This window comes from Fragaria vesca, linkage group LG5 (genome assembly GCF_000184155.1).
Source record: "Fragaria vesca subsp. vesca linkage group LG5, FraVesHawaii_1.0, whole genome shotgun sequence".
Classification (NCBI taxonomy): domain Eukaryota; kingdom Viridiplantae; phylum Streptophyta; class Magnoliopsida; order Rosales; family Rosaceae; genus Fragaria; species Fragaria vesca.
The window spans coordinates 1,211,244-1,225,871 of NC_020495.1; the positions used below are offsets into that span (position 1 = coordinate 1,211,244).

General features: G+C 37.9%; 2 protein-coding genes across 2 annotated transcripts; one reads left to right on the plus strand and one right to left on the minus strand.

The window, feature by feature from the left end:
- Positions 1–3,922: 3,922 nt before the first annotated feature.
- Positions 3,923–8,728, plus strand: LOC101310796. Its single transcript, XM_004298681.1, has 8 exons — positions 3,923–4,260; positions 4,546–4,746; positions 4,852–4,968; positions 5,096–5,133; positions 5,234–5,330; positions 5,453–7,690; positions 7,906–8,029; positions 8,220–8,728. The coding sequence occupies exons 1-8, from the start codon at positions 4,183–4,185 to the stop codon at positions 8,411–8,413; spliced, it is 3,087 nt and encodes a 1,028-aa protein (XP_004298729.1). The 5' UTR covers positions 3,923–4,182; the 3' UTR covers positions 8,414–8,728.
- Positions 8,729–11,790: 3,062 nt separating this feature from the next.
- On the minus strand, positions 11,791–12,480 carry LOC101301194 (protein LURP-one-related 11-like). Its single transcript, XM_004298735.1, has one exon. It carries the CDS (start codon positions 12,415–12,417, stop codon positions 11,791–11,793), a length of 627 nt encoding a protein of 208 aa, XP_004298783.1. The 5' UTR covers positions 12,418–12,480.
- Between the last annotated feature and the right edge of the window lie 2,148 nt (positions 12,481–14,628).

The window sequence follows — 14,628 nt, forward strand, 5'->3', positions numbered from 1 at the left end:
AACGGGACGGTGTGATCGGATCGCATTCTGAGTTTCAGCAGAAGAATGTATATGCATGAGATCAATTACCCTCACAATCAAAATGTTAATTGCATGAGATGAATTAGAAACGAGTCCAAAACACAAGCAGGATGTAAATTAGTATAGAACCGCTTCATGCATAAGTAATTTTCTCCCTACCTCTTTCCATCTTATATAATCTTTTAATTTTCCCCCCAGATGTGAGCTTGGAGTTTTTTCATACAAGACTTCAAATTCTGAACAAAAACCCCATAGAAAATACATAGAGTAGAACAGGAGGACCACAATGCCAGAAAATGAACCAAAAACAAAGAGGTAGGTCCTTAACCAGCTACATATATAGTACATAGAGTTGGCATGGGTATGGACCCCTAATATTGAAGGGCAGTTAGGTTGGGTCGGCAGTTAAAGCCATTGATCGATCAACGGAAAAAATGTTTTAGAAATGAGCAATGCTAGGTAAACCATATTTTGCGATAAGTAAATAACTCTCGGATCGTAGACAGTTTCAGACACAGCAAGTAATGGCCACACCAAGAGGAGTAAATTCCATCACATGCAATGCTTGGTATCGAAGAATGGTGTGGCAGCTAATACTGTAGTGTAGTAGTGATTCTGGTGCTGCATGCCTGCAGTTGCACGCTTCAGATGTTTCATCAGAAACTGACCTGACCTCTCTGGTGGACTTAGTTATTGACTCTGGTTAGCCTCACCGGATCGAATAATAGATATATGGGGCAGCTTTGAAGCCAAGTAAAGGAATTCAAATACAGTGACAGCAACCGTCCCTGTAACTATAAGCTTTCACCTCCTATCTCCTCCACGTATAACACCGGCCACCTTGAATCGGTATATACACCGGCCATTTCGTTCTAGCTTCCAACCTACACCGGCTACACGTTATCCCCTTTTGTTTTAGTTTGGTCTCAACCTACTGTATCTCTAGCTACCTCATCTCATCGTTTCTTTCATTTTATCCTTCCTACTAATTAGGGTTGTTAACAAAAACCTCTATTTACAGCAGTGAGACCAACTCCAAAGGTGAAGAAGTGAATCAGAAGTAACTAAAATCAGGTAGAAGTGAGCAGGAAAAACTTGTGGATTATTGGCCGGATTATCACTTTGGGATAAACGATTCTTGGGAAATTAATCTTTCTTCTGGCCGTACTGTCTTCATATGTTCCCAACTTCATATTCAATGACTTACTTTCCACCAATCCACCTAACACGCAGTGTATGAAGGATGCTCTTACTTATGTTACCCGATTCCATTAAAAAACGACACCAGAATAAGCCAACTAGCTCACAAATCCTTTCATCAAATTTCATGTCAATCTTATAATTTTGAATCTTCTTTTTTATCAGGTAAATTACAACTGCGTGAGTTACACTCACAACCTTCCACTTACGAAAATAAAGACTATGCCACTGGACCAAATAATATCGGACATTTTTAATCCTATTTAGTGAAAATATGTTCTGCAGTCAATCTTAATTTAGAGCAAAGGGTTTAGATTAATTGATCATTAATATAGGGAAATTATTAGCTCTGTATACATGATACCAAGTTGGTCATTACCAAACAATCGTGTTAAACAATGAAATTAAAATTAAAACTAGCAAACATTGGAAGAGCATCAAGTAAGTATTATTTTTATACCACGTGGTTAGAAGGCATGCATTGTTATATATATGTTGCCTTCATCTGTAGATCTTCTTTTGAATTTTATGGTGTTTTGAGTGTTTGAGAGTACTACTACTCTACTAATGTATACGTTATTTTCATCACACATTTTAGCTTTGCATGCACTTTAAGTAAACTTATTTTTCACCTATTAAGTAAGTTAGCAGTTTGGACAGCTTATTATTGTACTAAGATGTTTCATCTTAGTTACCTCCCCCACAGATCAATGCCGCTAATAAATAAATGTCACTTTGGCATCACTCATAGGGTCTCCCAATACTATACTCTATGGACTATATGAATACTCATGATAATTTATCATATTATTGATTCCAAATACCCAATTCATAGTTTTATATTCCATTCATTTTGAGGTCAAAAATCACTATAGGTTATACAAATATATATCATATTCAATTACCAAGAGCAGATTATACGCACCAAGGTGCACTCGCACTATTAATAGGTAAGTGTTCAAATCGTCGTATGTGAAGATCGAATGAAGACTAGAGACCCAAAATTTTTCCTTTCATTTTTATTTTTTATCCGATTAAATTAAACGCCCATAATAAGAGTACATCTTCTTCGACCTAGTATTCTCACTTCCTTAGTTGGAAACACATGAGACTATTTTTTTGGGTTTCAATTTTGTTAACGGTATTAGTATATATGCATGTAGTGCGACGTAGATGGCCGGATCAAAATAATACATATTAGTTGCTCGGTTCATTTACACCTTTGTGCGTAGAAAAATTTTCGTCAATAGACAATTACCATTCACCTCTTTTCTTGCCAATCAAGAAATTCTTGATCCCAATGAGTAATTGGTAACAAGAGTCAAATTAGTATGTTAATAATGTTCCCTAGTCTTTGAGCATTTTGATTATTTACTGGTTGGCAGATATAATATATAGAACACATAATTGTCCCCCTTTTTACATAAAAAAAACGACAATCATTTCTTGCTTTTAGCTAAAGATCGATCACCATCTCCTATTTGGTAAAATGTCATTTTCAAGAGATTTATAATAATCCCACAAAATTATTAATTATTCAAAGCTGACCGTTAATGTTTTCGCTTTTCTTACCTCACCTTACACTCATTTCACAAAATAAATAAAAAGACGGTACTCACCTTCCAAAACTAGAAAGAAACCAACCAAACCATTGCATCACAATCTTCACATTCTTCTGGTGAAACCCAACAAACCCAGATGAGAAAATTGATCTCACCCATGTCGGTTTCTCTGAGCTTAGGGCATGTGTCACACTGATATAGACAGTTTGCTTCAATGCCAGAACAGAAAGAGCAGAGAGAGGTTGAGGGGAATATGAAATTGTTGATGCTTGTGATGGGCATTTGTGGAAGGCCAATGCCAAAGGGACTCTTGGCTGCTGGCTGGGTAGTTGTTCAAATTTGGAAGCAATTCAATTACTGGGCCAAGATTGTGTGCTTATTTGGTTGAACTATATGTATGAAAGAAATAAATACAGAGAGATATAAGCTCCTAGGGGGCCTAATCATACAGAAGAATCCAAGGGATAGATAATGACATATCTAATTCATCTAATATATTCCCCTAGAAAAAGAAAAAAAAAGATAATATATACCATATGTTATGCAAAATATGCTCATCTTGACTTAATCAAGCCTGTTATCAAGTGTGGATTTGTTTCTGTTTGACAACATTTTTGCTGAATCTCATTTTGTTAATTTCTTAAAACTAGCTTAGAACACATTATCTGAATCAAATCAATACAAAATCTCAGGGGTGGTTGGTGGAATTTCCCAATTAGTAACAGGATTTGCTCAAGAGAAATTACCTTAAAAGCACACAAGGGCATGTATGCAAAACTTGAAAGCTCCATAGTTACTGCTCCCTTGACCCAACACCCATAAAACTCAGAATCACAAAATCATAAAAATTTAGTAAAACCAAAACTGGAAAACTGTTCTCCATAATAACTTTTTTTATTGAATACCCCAAGAATCAATTATGTGACAGAAGCTTCTCCTTCAATATTTTATAACATAAATACCATCTCTTTTTCTCCTCCTCCATTTTTTTCTTTTGAGAAAGGATCACATACATGTGTCATCTCTTTCCAAAAGACTGTTGGCAGCAAAGAGAAGAAGAGAAAGCTCTCCTCTCTCTTCAGATCTGCTTCTTGTTTTTGTCTTCAGTACGTATTCTCTCTTGAACCCATTTCCCAAAATACACAGTTCCAGCTTTCTCTGAATCCCACTCACTCTCACATTGATCCACACAACTCCATTTTCCACACTCTGTTTTATACTCTGTTTTTTCAAGCTAATGAGCTAGCAAAGCTCACACCTTTGGCTCTGTTCTTGAAGTTGGTGGATTGGTTTCTGAGACAATGGGGTTGTTCCGGCGGGTCGTACCGGAGCTCCGGTGAGTTCGGAGTTCCGGTGATATTTCCCGGCGAGGATTGGTGTCGGTTGTGGGTAGTGTAAGATGTTCAAGTCGGCGAGATGGAGAAGCGACAAGAATAAGATCAAGACTGTGTTCAAGTTGCAGTTTCATGCAACTCAGGTTTGTTTATATGATCTAAAAAGTCAATGTCTTTATTGTGATTCATATGCTCTGTGAGTTTTTCTCACTTGGGTTTTGTTTGGTGGCTGAGGAACTGTAATGCAAATAATGGGTTCCTTTTCATTTTTGATTTGATGAAAAGCATGCTCACAATTCAGCATTGCTCCAAAAAGCCAAAAGTTTCTTTCTTTTCTCATATTTTCTGCAAAACCAAATGAATGTGTGAATGTGATTTGAGTATTTGGTGAATTGTATGTGATATAGTGTGTGGTTTGGTGATTTCAGGTGCCAAAGTTGGGTGTGGAGGCATTGATGGTATCTGTGATTCCTGTCGATGTGGGAAAGCCAACTGTGAAATTAGATAAAGCTGTGGTTCGAGATGGGAGCTGTAGATGGGAAAATTCAGTTCTTGAAACAGTTAAATTCGACCCGGAACCGAGAACCGGGAAGATAAAGGAGAGACTCTACAATTTTGTTCTTTCAACTGTAAGATTTGCTGCCATGAAGTTGGAGCATTGCATTGTTAGATTTTGTCTAGTGAATGTTGGTGGTGTTTATGAGGAACTGATTTTGCTTTGTGGTTTTGTGTAGGGATCTTCTAAAGCTAGTGTTCTTGGGGAGGTATCTGTTGATTTTGCCGAGTATTCTGAGGCTACTAAAGCTACCTCTGTGTCTCTTCCTCTTAAGAATTCAAGTGCAGTATTGCATGTTAGTACTCTCTTTGACTTTTGCATTTTTGATTGCTAGACTTTGATTCCCCACAAGAAATGTTAAGATAAGGAATACAGTTTTGTTGCTGTGTCTTACTGGACTCTTCACTTCTCTTTTTGAATAGGTTTCGATTCAAAAGTTACAGGCAAATGCTGATCAAAGGTATTTACGAATGTCACATTTAGTTTCTTTAAGTGGAGCGCACAGCTGTTGCTTTTATGGAATCTGATTTTTGATTTGGTCTTGCTGGAAAAATTTGAAGAGAGGTAGAAGGCTGTGAAGATGCCAAAGTTAAATCTCAGGATAATAGCTTGAAGAGACACTTGAGCAATAATGATGCAGATGAAAGCGTTTTAGTCGTGAGTTTCATTCCATCCATGCTCCTCTATTTAATTTCTGTCTAGATTGTCATTTTAAAATTCAAATTCTAGATAATTTTTGTTGCAAAATAGATTTCATTATTTCATTTATTGATTCACAGGATGAGACGATCACTAGGACCACTCAAAATGCTGAGTGCAACCGCAGGGCCTCTATTGGATCAGACATTACATTGTCAAGTTCCGACAGCAGCTCTGGACTTGATACTTCTCGAGAGCTTGTACTGAGAAATATTAACAATTGTCACGATCCTTCAAACTATCTATCATCACCAAATCATCCCTCAATACCACACAGACCTGGTGTCTATGCTTCGACAAATCCCGAGCAACAGCAATCACAGTGGGAGTGGTCTGCAGATTCTGAACATGGAGTGAGCAGTGATGGTTCAACAAAGAGTTCTCGGGACACCCTTCTGAGAGAAGGGTCTCTACAGTCTTCAGGCGACGAAATTGATAAGCTTAAGGCTGAGCTTGTTGTTTTATCGAGACAGGCAGACATGTCAGAGTTAGAGTTACAAACACTAAGGAAGCAGATAGTAAAAGAGAGCAAAAGGGGGCATGATCTTTCGAGAGAAGTTGTTAGCTTAAAAGAAGAACGAGATGCTTTCAAGGCTGAATGTGAGAAGCTAAAAGCGTTTCAGTATCGGATGGATGATACGAAAACCAAAACCAGGTTCCAGTTAGAAGGTGGAGATCTGCGGGCTATTGTTGATGAAATCAGACAAGAACTCAGCTGTGAGAAGGACCTGAACATCAATCTTCGGTTACAGCTCCAGAAGACACAAGAGTCAAATGCTGAGTTGATTCTTGCTGTAAGAGATCTGGAGGAATTATTGGAGCAGAAGAATGGTGAAGCTGCCAATTCCAACAGATCGGAATCCACAAAAGATGCTGCAGGTTTGAGAGCAAGCAACTCAAATGATGCAGAAAATGAGGATGAGGAGCAGAAGGAACTGGAGGATATTGTTAAAGAGCACAGCCATGCCAAGGATACACACCTGCTGGAGAAACAGATTACAGACCTCTATAATGAATTAGAGATCTATAAGAGAGACAAAGATGAGCTTGAGATGCAAATGGAGCAGCTTGCTCTTGACTATGAGATATTGAAACAGGAAAACCATGACATCTCATATAAGCTAGAGCAAAGCACACTGCAAGAACAACTCAAGATGCAGTATGAATGCTCATCTCCCACTGCTAGTGTAAATGAGCTTCATTACCAAATTGAGGATCTGGAAACAGAATTGAAGAAGCAGGGTGAAGATTTTTCTAATTCGTTGGCTACCATAAAGGAACTTCAATCTCACATCAAAAGCATGGAGGAAGAACTAGAGAAGCAGGCACAAGGATTTGAAGATGATTTGGAAACTGTAACATGTGCTAAAATTGAGCAGGAGCAAAGAGCCATCCGAGCAGAGGAGGCACTGCGGAAAACTAGATTGAAAAATGCAAATACAGCTGAGAGGCTTCAAGAAGAATTTAGACGACTTTCTTCACAAATGGCCTCCACGTTTGATGCGAATGAGAAGGTAGCAATGAAGGCAATGACAGAAGCGAGTGAACTGGGTGCACAGAAGAGTCACCTTGAAGGCATGCTCAAGAAAACTAAGGAAGAACTCCAGGCAAGTAGGGAGGAGTATGAGGCGAAATTCCAGAAGCTTTCCAACGAACTAGATGAAAAAACCAGAGAAATGGAACGGATGTCATTGGAAATCCAGAATAAGTCCATGCAGCTTGAAGATCAGCAGAAGCAAGAGGGAGATTTCTCTGAGGTGATCTTACAGCTAAAAGCTGAGATTGGAAGGCTTACAACAGAGAATAATAGTCTTTCAGAGAAAGTAGAGCAACACAACAATTTGAGTGCTGAGTTGGAGAAAATGAAGAAATCAATTGAGGAAACTGAGATGCTGATTCAAAGAGGAAATGTAGAAAGGAAAAAGTTGGTGAGTACAATTGACATGCTGAAGAAGGAAGCAGATAAGTCATTGGAGAAGTTGAATGAAATGAAGTATCTCATGGATGAAAAAGAGTCAATCATTCGACACCTACAATTAGAATCTGACGAGCTGAAAGCTCAGTGTTGTGACTTGAAACGTACTCTTTCTGAGGATGAGGTTGAGAAAGTAAGTCTTAAAAGGCAGGTATTTGATCTTAAGGCTGATCTAAAGAAGGAGGATGCACTCTCTACTATTGAAAAGAAGCTCAAGGATAGCAATGGACGATCAATAGTTTCAGATGGAGCTAAACAGAATCTGAGAAACAATAAATCTCTGCCTGTTCCTCGTGCCGCCAAAGAAGTTGCAAGTCTGAGGGAGAGAATAAAACTGCTTGAGGTATATTTAAAACTCCAGTAACATATTGAACACGTTTTATACAATATTTCAATTACGCAACATAAACCAAGTGAACGCGAATGCAAGGATAGGGTAGATAGTCTTTAGGGAAGTTAAACCTGTATATTCCTGAATTATATTCCATCTGTTGTTTCTACCAATGCATATGCTGATCATGTTGCTAATAATTTCCATTTTTCAATTTGTTTCTACAGGGACAAATAAAGTTAAAGGAAGCTGCTTTGGAAACCTCAACTACTTCTTTTCTGGAGAAGGAAAAGGATCTTCAGAATGTAATCGAAGAGTTAGAAAACAGGGTGGAAGAAATCAATCAGAACAGTTCTTTGGAACAGGTCAGTATCACATTTTATGATGCATAACATTGCAAACAATGCCTGTGCTGAAATTTTTTGACACACATGGAATCAATAAAAGTTGAGAGTTCCTATCCAAATTTAGCTCATGTTCAGTTGTTGAAGTAATCATTTTATGATGCAGGATATTGCTTCAAAAAATAACATGCTTGAAGAAGTGAGGCGAGCGTCTGAAAACTTATCAACTGAATTGGCATCACTAAAGGAGAGAAACAGGTCAATGGAAAGCGAACTAAAAGAGATGCAGGAGAGATATTCAGAGATAAGTCTCAAATTTGCAGAGGTAGAAGGTGAAAGACAACAGCTTGTAATGACTGTACGCAACCTAAAAAATTCCAAGAGGAGCTAGTAAGTACTACTGGAACCTTACCTTGTATAGTTCAAACAACTGGGGTATGCCCACAAGAGAAATCGAGATCTGAGTTTATTGGAGGGATCAATAATCTAAAATGTACACAGGTCATATAGTTTTTTTCTTTCCTTTCTGTGTGTCTGCCCCATTGGCTTAATCCAATCTTCTAGTTAGTTTTTGCATATCCAGTGTAATACATGTGATCAGTGTCTTGTCCATGCTTCTTTTATGTAATCTTTTAGAGCTCGTCAATGTTATCATACTATATGTGTATCATGATCATAGCATCAATATATTCTTTCATTTTAGTCTTCTTTTGAAACTAGAAGCTCTGGTCATGTTTTAGAACTAGGTTTTGATGATTCACTTTTTTGGGGTAAACTGCAAGTAGTTCTGCAAAGATACACCACAATACAGAACCTGTCTTCAAAGTAGAGAGGAGAATCAATCCCCATATATAAGGGAGCAAAACCGCACAGATCGAGTTCAAACTTGAAAACCTTTGTCAAAACAAGGGTAATCAACAAAATCACTCTATTCCTGAACTGAATAATCAAAACCACAGCACAAATACTAATATTCCTTTTCTCTTACTGAACTGTTGAAGCCATCTGCTAACCCAACTTCATCAGATATGCTTTTCTTCTTAGAAGCAACATTTCACAATAGAAAACAACCAACAAGACAAAAAAAAAAAAAAAAAAAAGGGAAGAAGAAAATGAGTCCAATAAACTAATAACCAAAGGTAAAGTGTTATATAGCAGTTTTTTAGTCATACATGAGAATGTTTGGTACCACAACGTTCCTCGACAACATTAGCAGTTCTCCTCTCTTCCATTATTTGCTTCTACGTCTCGTCCTCCTGTTCCTCCAAATCGATCATATATGCAACCTGGAAAGAAACACCAAAACACAACAAAGTACAAACCCATGCAGCAGCAGTTAGGAACCCAGATGGATTGAGATGATGAACATTATACAAAACAAATGCCGATTAAGGTCAAACGCATCACAGAGGGGAGAGGGTTCTTATCCTCTGATACTATCCTTCTGGTGGGCATCTCTGGAAAACAATGGCTTCCCCTCTGTTGTTGTAGGTCGCCATTCCAAAAAAATAAAAAAAATAAAAAAAAAGCGAATTGGGCTTTTAGCGGGCTAGGCGGAGATGGTACATGTCTAGGCGGTCTGGGCCGTGGTGGGCCTAGACGCGCTTGGGGTCCACCATTTAAAAATATTTCAAAAAAATTAAACATAAGCGAATCAGTTCTTAACGGGCTAGGTGGAGACGGGCCACGTCTAGGCGGTTGGGCCGTGGTGGGTATGTACGGGCTCCGGGCTCCACCCTTTAAAATCATAAAAACCGACGACGACCAACGTTCTGAGTCTCGTCTCATCTCTCTCCGGCGGATTGGGTGCAATCGACGACGACCCAGACTCGGCCCGACACCAGTTTCTTTATCTCCTAAGGTACTTGTATGGATTCTATTCACTCCAATTCATGCTTCTGCTCAATCAAGCTTTATATTGGTTCACTACAGTCATGCTTTTCGATTCTAGTAGGGTGTATGAGTCGGTACAGCAGCTATATCAAACACATGCTTAAAAGGTTATCAAACTTATCATACTATCTGTGTATCATGATCATATCATCAAGATATTCTTTTATATTTTAGTTTTCTTTTGAAATTAGAATCGATCTGGTCATGTTTTAGAACTAGGTTTTGAAGATCATAAGGGAACCACAACTTAAAGTGATGTTTGAATTCTCTGTCAAAACAAAGGTAATAAAAAAAATCACTCTATTAGTAAGTTATCAGTACTTCACCATGATTTTAAATTAAATAATCAATACCACAGCAGAAATATTAATAGTCCTTTTCTCCTGCTCGAGCTTTCGGAGACATCTGCTTCAGTTTTGTTTGCAAAACTAACCCAGTTTAATTTCGTAGGATTTGGGCTAGTGTTTCTTTTAGGAGGATGCATGTCTCTCTGCAACCTATCGTGTTTGAATGGTTGTTTTCTAACAGTATGGATGATCGATGAGTGGGTATATATCGCACAACCAAATCATTAACTAAGCTCTTTAAGATTGGTTATACATAGGCATCTTTGCACTGTGAAGTTGACAATACAATTGTGGTGCAACCCAAGTCCCAGTTCATAAGGTATGATCACAAAGCCAGTTCAGTCTAGCCGTGTTGCGTACTTCAGTGTCTTGTAGTCATTCATGGCTAGATGGTGAAGTGTGTACAAGTTGGCTGTGGAGCTAGAAGAACATGTGGAGAATTATTTGTACCATACATCAAGTCAAATAGTGCATGTCTTCTTCAATCTGCACAATGATGCAAGTCAAATAGTGTCTTCTTCAATCTGTACAATAAGTAATGCATGTCGTATAAATTTGGCCGGTGACCTTATATATACCGTATACGTACATATACAGTCAGCATTCAGCAACTCTTCCCTGATCATCATTATTTAGGAATAATGCTTATAAGTTTAGGATAATAGGATATCCCAAGTTTAATAGGAATAACGCTTAATTATTTGTTTTACCTCTTAGACTTCTGTAGGTACTGCTAGAAAGTTCATTACTTTCTGTGTTTCTCAGTGTCCCATACTCAATCCATACCATGTATGCTTGTCTGCAACAGCAACTTAATCGTACATGCATCTACTATGCACCCAGTCAAAAACCAATGTATACACAATAATTAAGTTCGTGAATCAAGAAGATGGCAAAAGTGCAGGACACTTTCTAGATGTGGGAGGGGCATGGCACAACTTTTCCCGTTCTCCCCAGCTCTGGACTGTGGACAGTATATGTCACTGTTAACCCCACAACTTAATGTAGGCCAAAAAAATGGGAAGTCTGGAAGTGTTACATGTGTGCAAATGTATGGATGAAGCAGTTAGTTTCATAATAGAAACATATAGTTGACGGTGTTTAGTGATTTCTAAAAAGCATCAAGAACTTCTAAGAAAACATCAGAGGATGGATAACGGTGAAGACAGTATCGACACTAAATCATATATGGAATAATCTACATACCTCTATGTATATGATACGTACACTCCTGTACAAGTTTATGGAGAATTGGTAATTGTCGATGAATTTACAATTGAATCTGAGTTCATTACAAAATGAAGTTAGAACTATTCCATTATACAGAAGTATGTCAAAGATGGCACAAAAGAGATATCATTATGTATCACAAAAGTGTCAAAGAATGGGTTTATTCCCACAAAAAGTCCGAGAGCCACATCAATCACTACCCAAAAATGGGTCCAAAAGGAAAAAAAGAAGAAGCTAATTTTCACTACTTGCTAGCTAAAAGTATGCATCTATGTGCTTTGAGCCACACTCTAGGTACTCATATTTGACGCTTGATTAAGCCATAGATAGTCACAACAGCCATGATAAAGGAGTGATCTACATCAGCCTCCACCACCAAACTCAGCACATCATCTCCCAACACAACTCCTGAAGACGATTGCTTTCGCTTCGCCTCCGCCACAACTCTTCCGTTACTGTCTGTTATTCTGAACGCTGCTGATTTTCCGGCTGCCGAACTTTGCAGCCTGTAGAAACTGCCATCAGATCCCATGGTTACTTTGTATGAACTTGACTCTTTGTTTCCAAGGATTGATCTGCAACTCTTTTTTACTCGAAACATCGGCTTAGCCCCGTCGGCTGCGTAGCCTTTCCAACGAGTAAACAGTCCCATTTTGTGCTCACATAGACCGAAGAGGACCTTGCCGTGGAGATCCATGAGGAAGACTTCATCGCTGTGCTTGTCATCGTAGTTATCGATTCGATAGACAACCTCGCCATTTTCGTTGAAGGCTGTGCATCCATTTCCTTGCATCACAAGCGATTTCATCCATACTGTGAATGTTTCTCTCTTTAAAGTCATGTATTTGGTAGAACATGAAGTAGTACTACTTGAAGAAGCATCTTCAGTGGGTGGTACTACTGTGAGAGGATGAACCTTGGCCATTTGAGAGCAGAGATGAGAGTAGAGCTCTTTGGTTTTGGACCTTTGGGAGAAGAGAGGCTTAGTTTTGATGAAAGAGTACTCAATCAAGCTTGTTATATATACTCTCACTGAAAATAGGGAAACTGAGAATAATATGTTTGAATATTGGCTTCTCATCAACAACGAATTGCACGTTTTTTTTGTGCACATGTGATATGTGCATATAAGAAATTGCATGCATATATCCATCTAATTAATTTCTTCTTCTTCTTCTTTTTTCCTAGCAAATTAATTCGATTTGGTTTGACAAATATTATTGGAAAGAGATTTAAAGGTACCTTCGGCGTTTTTTGACCTATTCTAGTGTCTTGGCTTAAATGGCAAAGTGGCAAGCTTGGGAGTACTTGTATGATCAATTTCTTTATCTTCTTTATTAGAATCATGTTTACTCGTTTAGCGAATACATTAGGGTTTCTATGATTTGTTAATTGGAGCTCTTGTCTCTAGCTATGGTTTATCGTAAATTTAATAGGCTGGTGTCACGCGTTCATCTGTTAGTAACATGTCACATTCGGTGGCCTCATGTGGCTGCCAACGTGGAGACGACTCAGATCGACAAGAAAAGAGACAGGAGGTTGTCTAAGGAGGACATGGAAAGCACATATATGTACGTGCTGCAATTACTCGCATACAGTTGAAAGCAAACGGAAATGGAAGAAGCAGATCTATGAGGAAAGCTTTCACAACCTTTTTGGTAGCGTGCCAATACATAGAATATGAATTATAGTTGTAGGATAGAAAACTATGAGGGGTAAAGTAGTTTGTGCCAACAATATGTACTTTGTTGGAACTTAGAATCTTAAGGCAATCTTCACTTCCGAAAACTAGAGAGAGTCGAGACTACGTACGGCCTTTTCACAGGCGCATGGTGTGTGCATGAAGACTAGTATACATAAGGAGCCGCTACGCAATATATAGCAAAATGTTAAGATAAAAAACATGCACATATGTTACAGACTCATAATTTGGGTTTTATGATGAAGGAATATAATTAAGCACTGTAGGAAAAATCAGTTGTATTCAATAAGCGTGGTCTGATCACTCTGATGGTAGTTATATATATATGAGAGAGATGCACGAGTTTTTTTTCTTTCTTTCTTTTTTTCCTTTCCTTCTGGATGGACTTGTTTTTATGTATCCATTAAAATCACGAATCGATCTCTGCACGTTCAAGACATTGTAGAAGAATTTGTAGAAGAAAGGCGAGGTTTGGTAGACTAATAATTTGTGGAAGAAACTAAACAGATTTGACTAACTGTGCAGGAGGCTATTATACATTATGCATGGTATATAATACAGCAACGAGAGGAAGCTAGCTACTGTTACTGTTATTATAATTATACAAAAATACATATTATACATGCGGAAGATGAAGGGGAAGTATCAGCCATGTCGGGAGGGTTTTGCTTTTCTTCGTTTTCTGATTAAGCATCTTAGGCTATGGATCGAGAAAGTTGATGCCAAAAAGGAGCTGGCAGAACCAACTTTTATATATCAATTATTTTCTTTTAGTTACCACTTACCATTGCATGAAATGTCGAAGTACGTACGTAAAAATGTAGAATATTTACATATTTTAGGCAGTTAATACTTGTTGAGAATCGTATCTTTCTAATTAAAGTTGTATTAGATTGAAACTCTCAAGAACATGAACAATAGCGGACTCAGGATTTTATAATAAGGTGGTTTAAAAAAAATTCTTAATGAATGTGTACTAACTTATGTCAAAAATGGATTAAGTTCAATAACATATGGGCTAAATTTGAAAATGTGAGGTGGGCTAATTCTTGAATTTTAGTTTTTTGAACAAAAATTTTACTAAAATTAAAAATTGACGTTTTTTCAAAATTTAGGGTGCGCTGTAGCCTACCGGAGCCCGTAGGTACGCTTTTAAACATGAAGTCATGGAGCATATGTATTTAGCAGATCACCAGAAGGAAGAGAGCTAGGAAATTATAATGAATTAATTGATCGACCATCAATTGGTTATATTCAGCTATATTATACCATTTAATCACAATGATTTCATAACTTCGTAGTGACAATGGGAAATGTTAATTCCACCAACAAAAGAAGAAGAGAGGCAATCCTCTTGGGCACCATCGATCAGTAGTCATGTACGCGCGGTAAACAATTAGTATATTTTGATCTGCACCACTACTACTACAATTT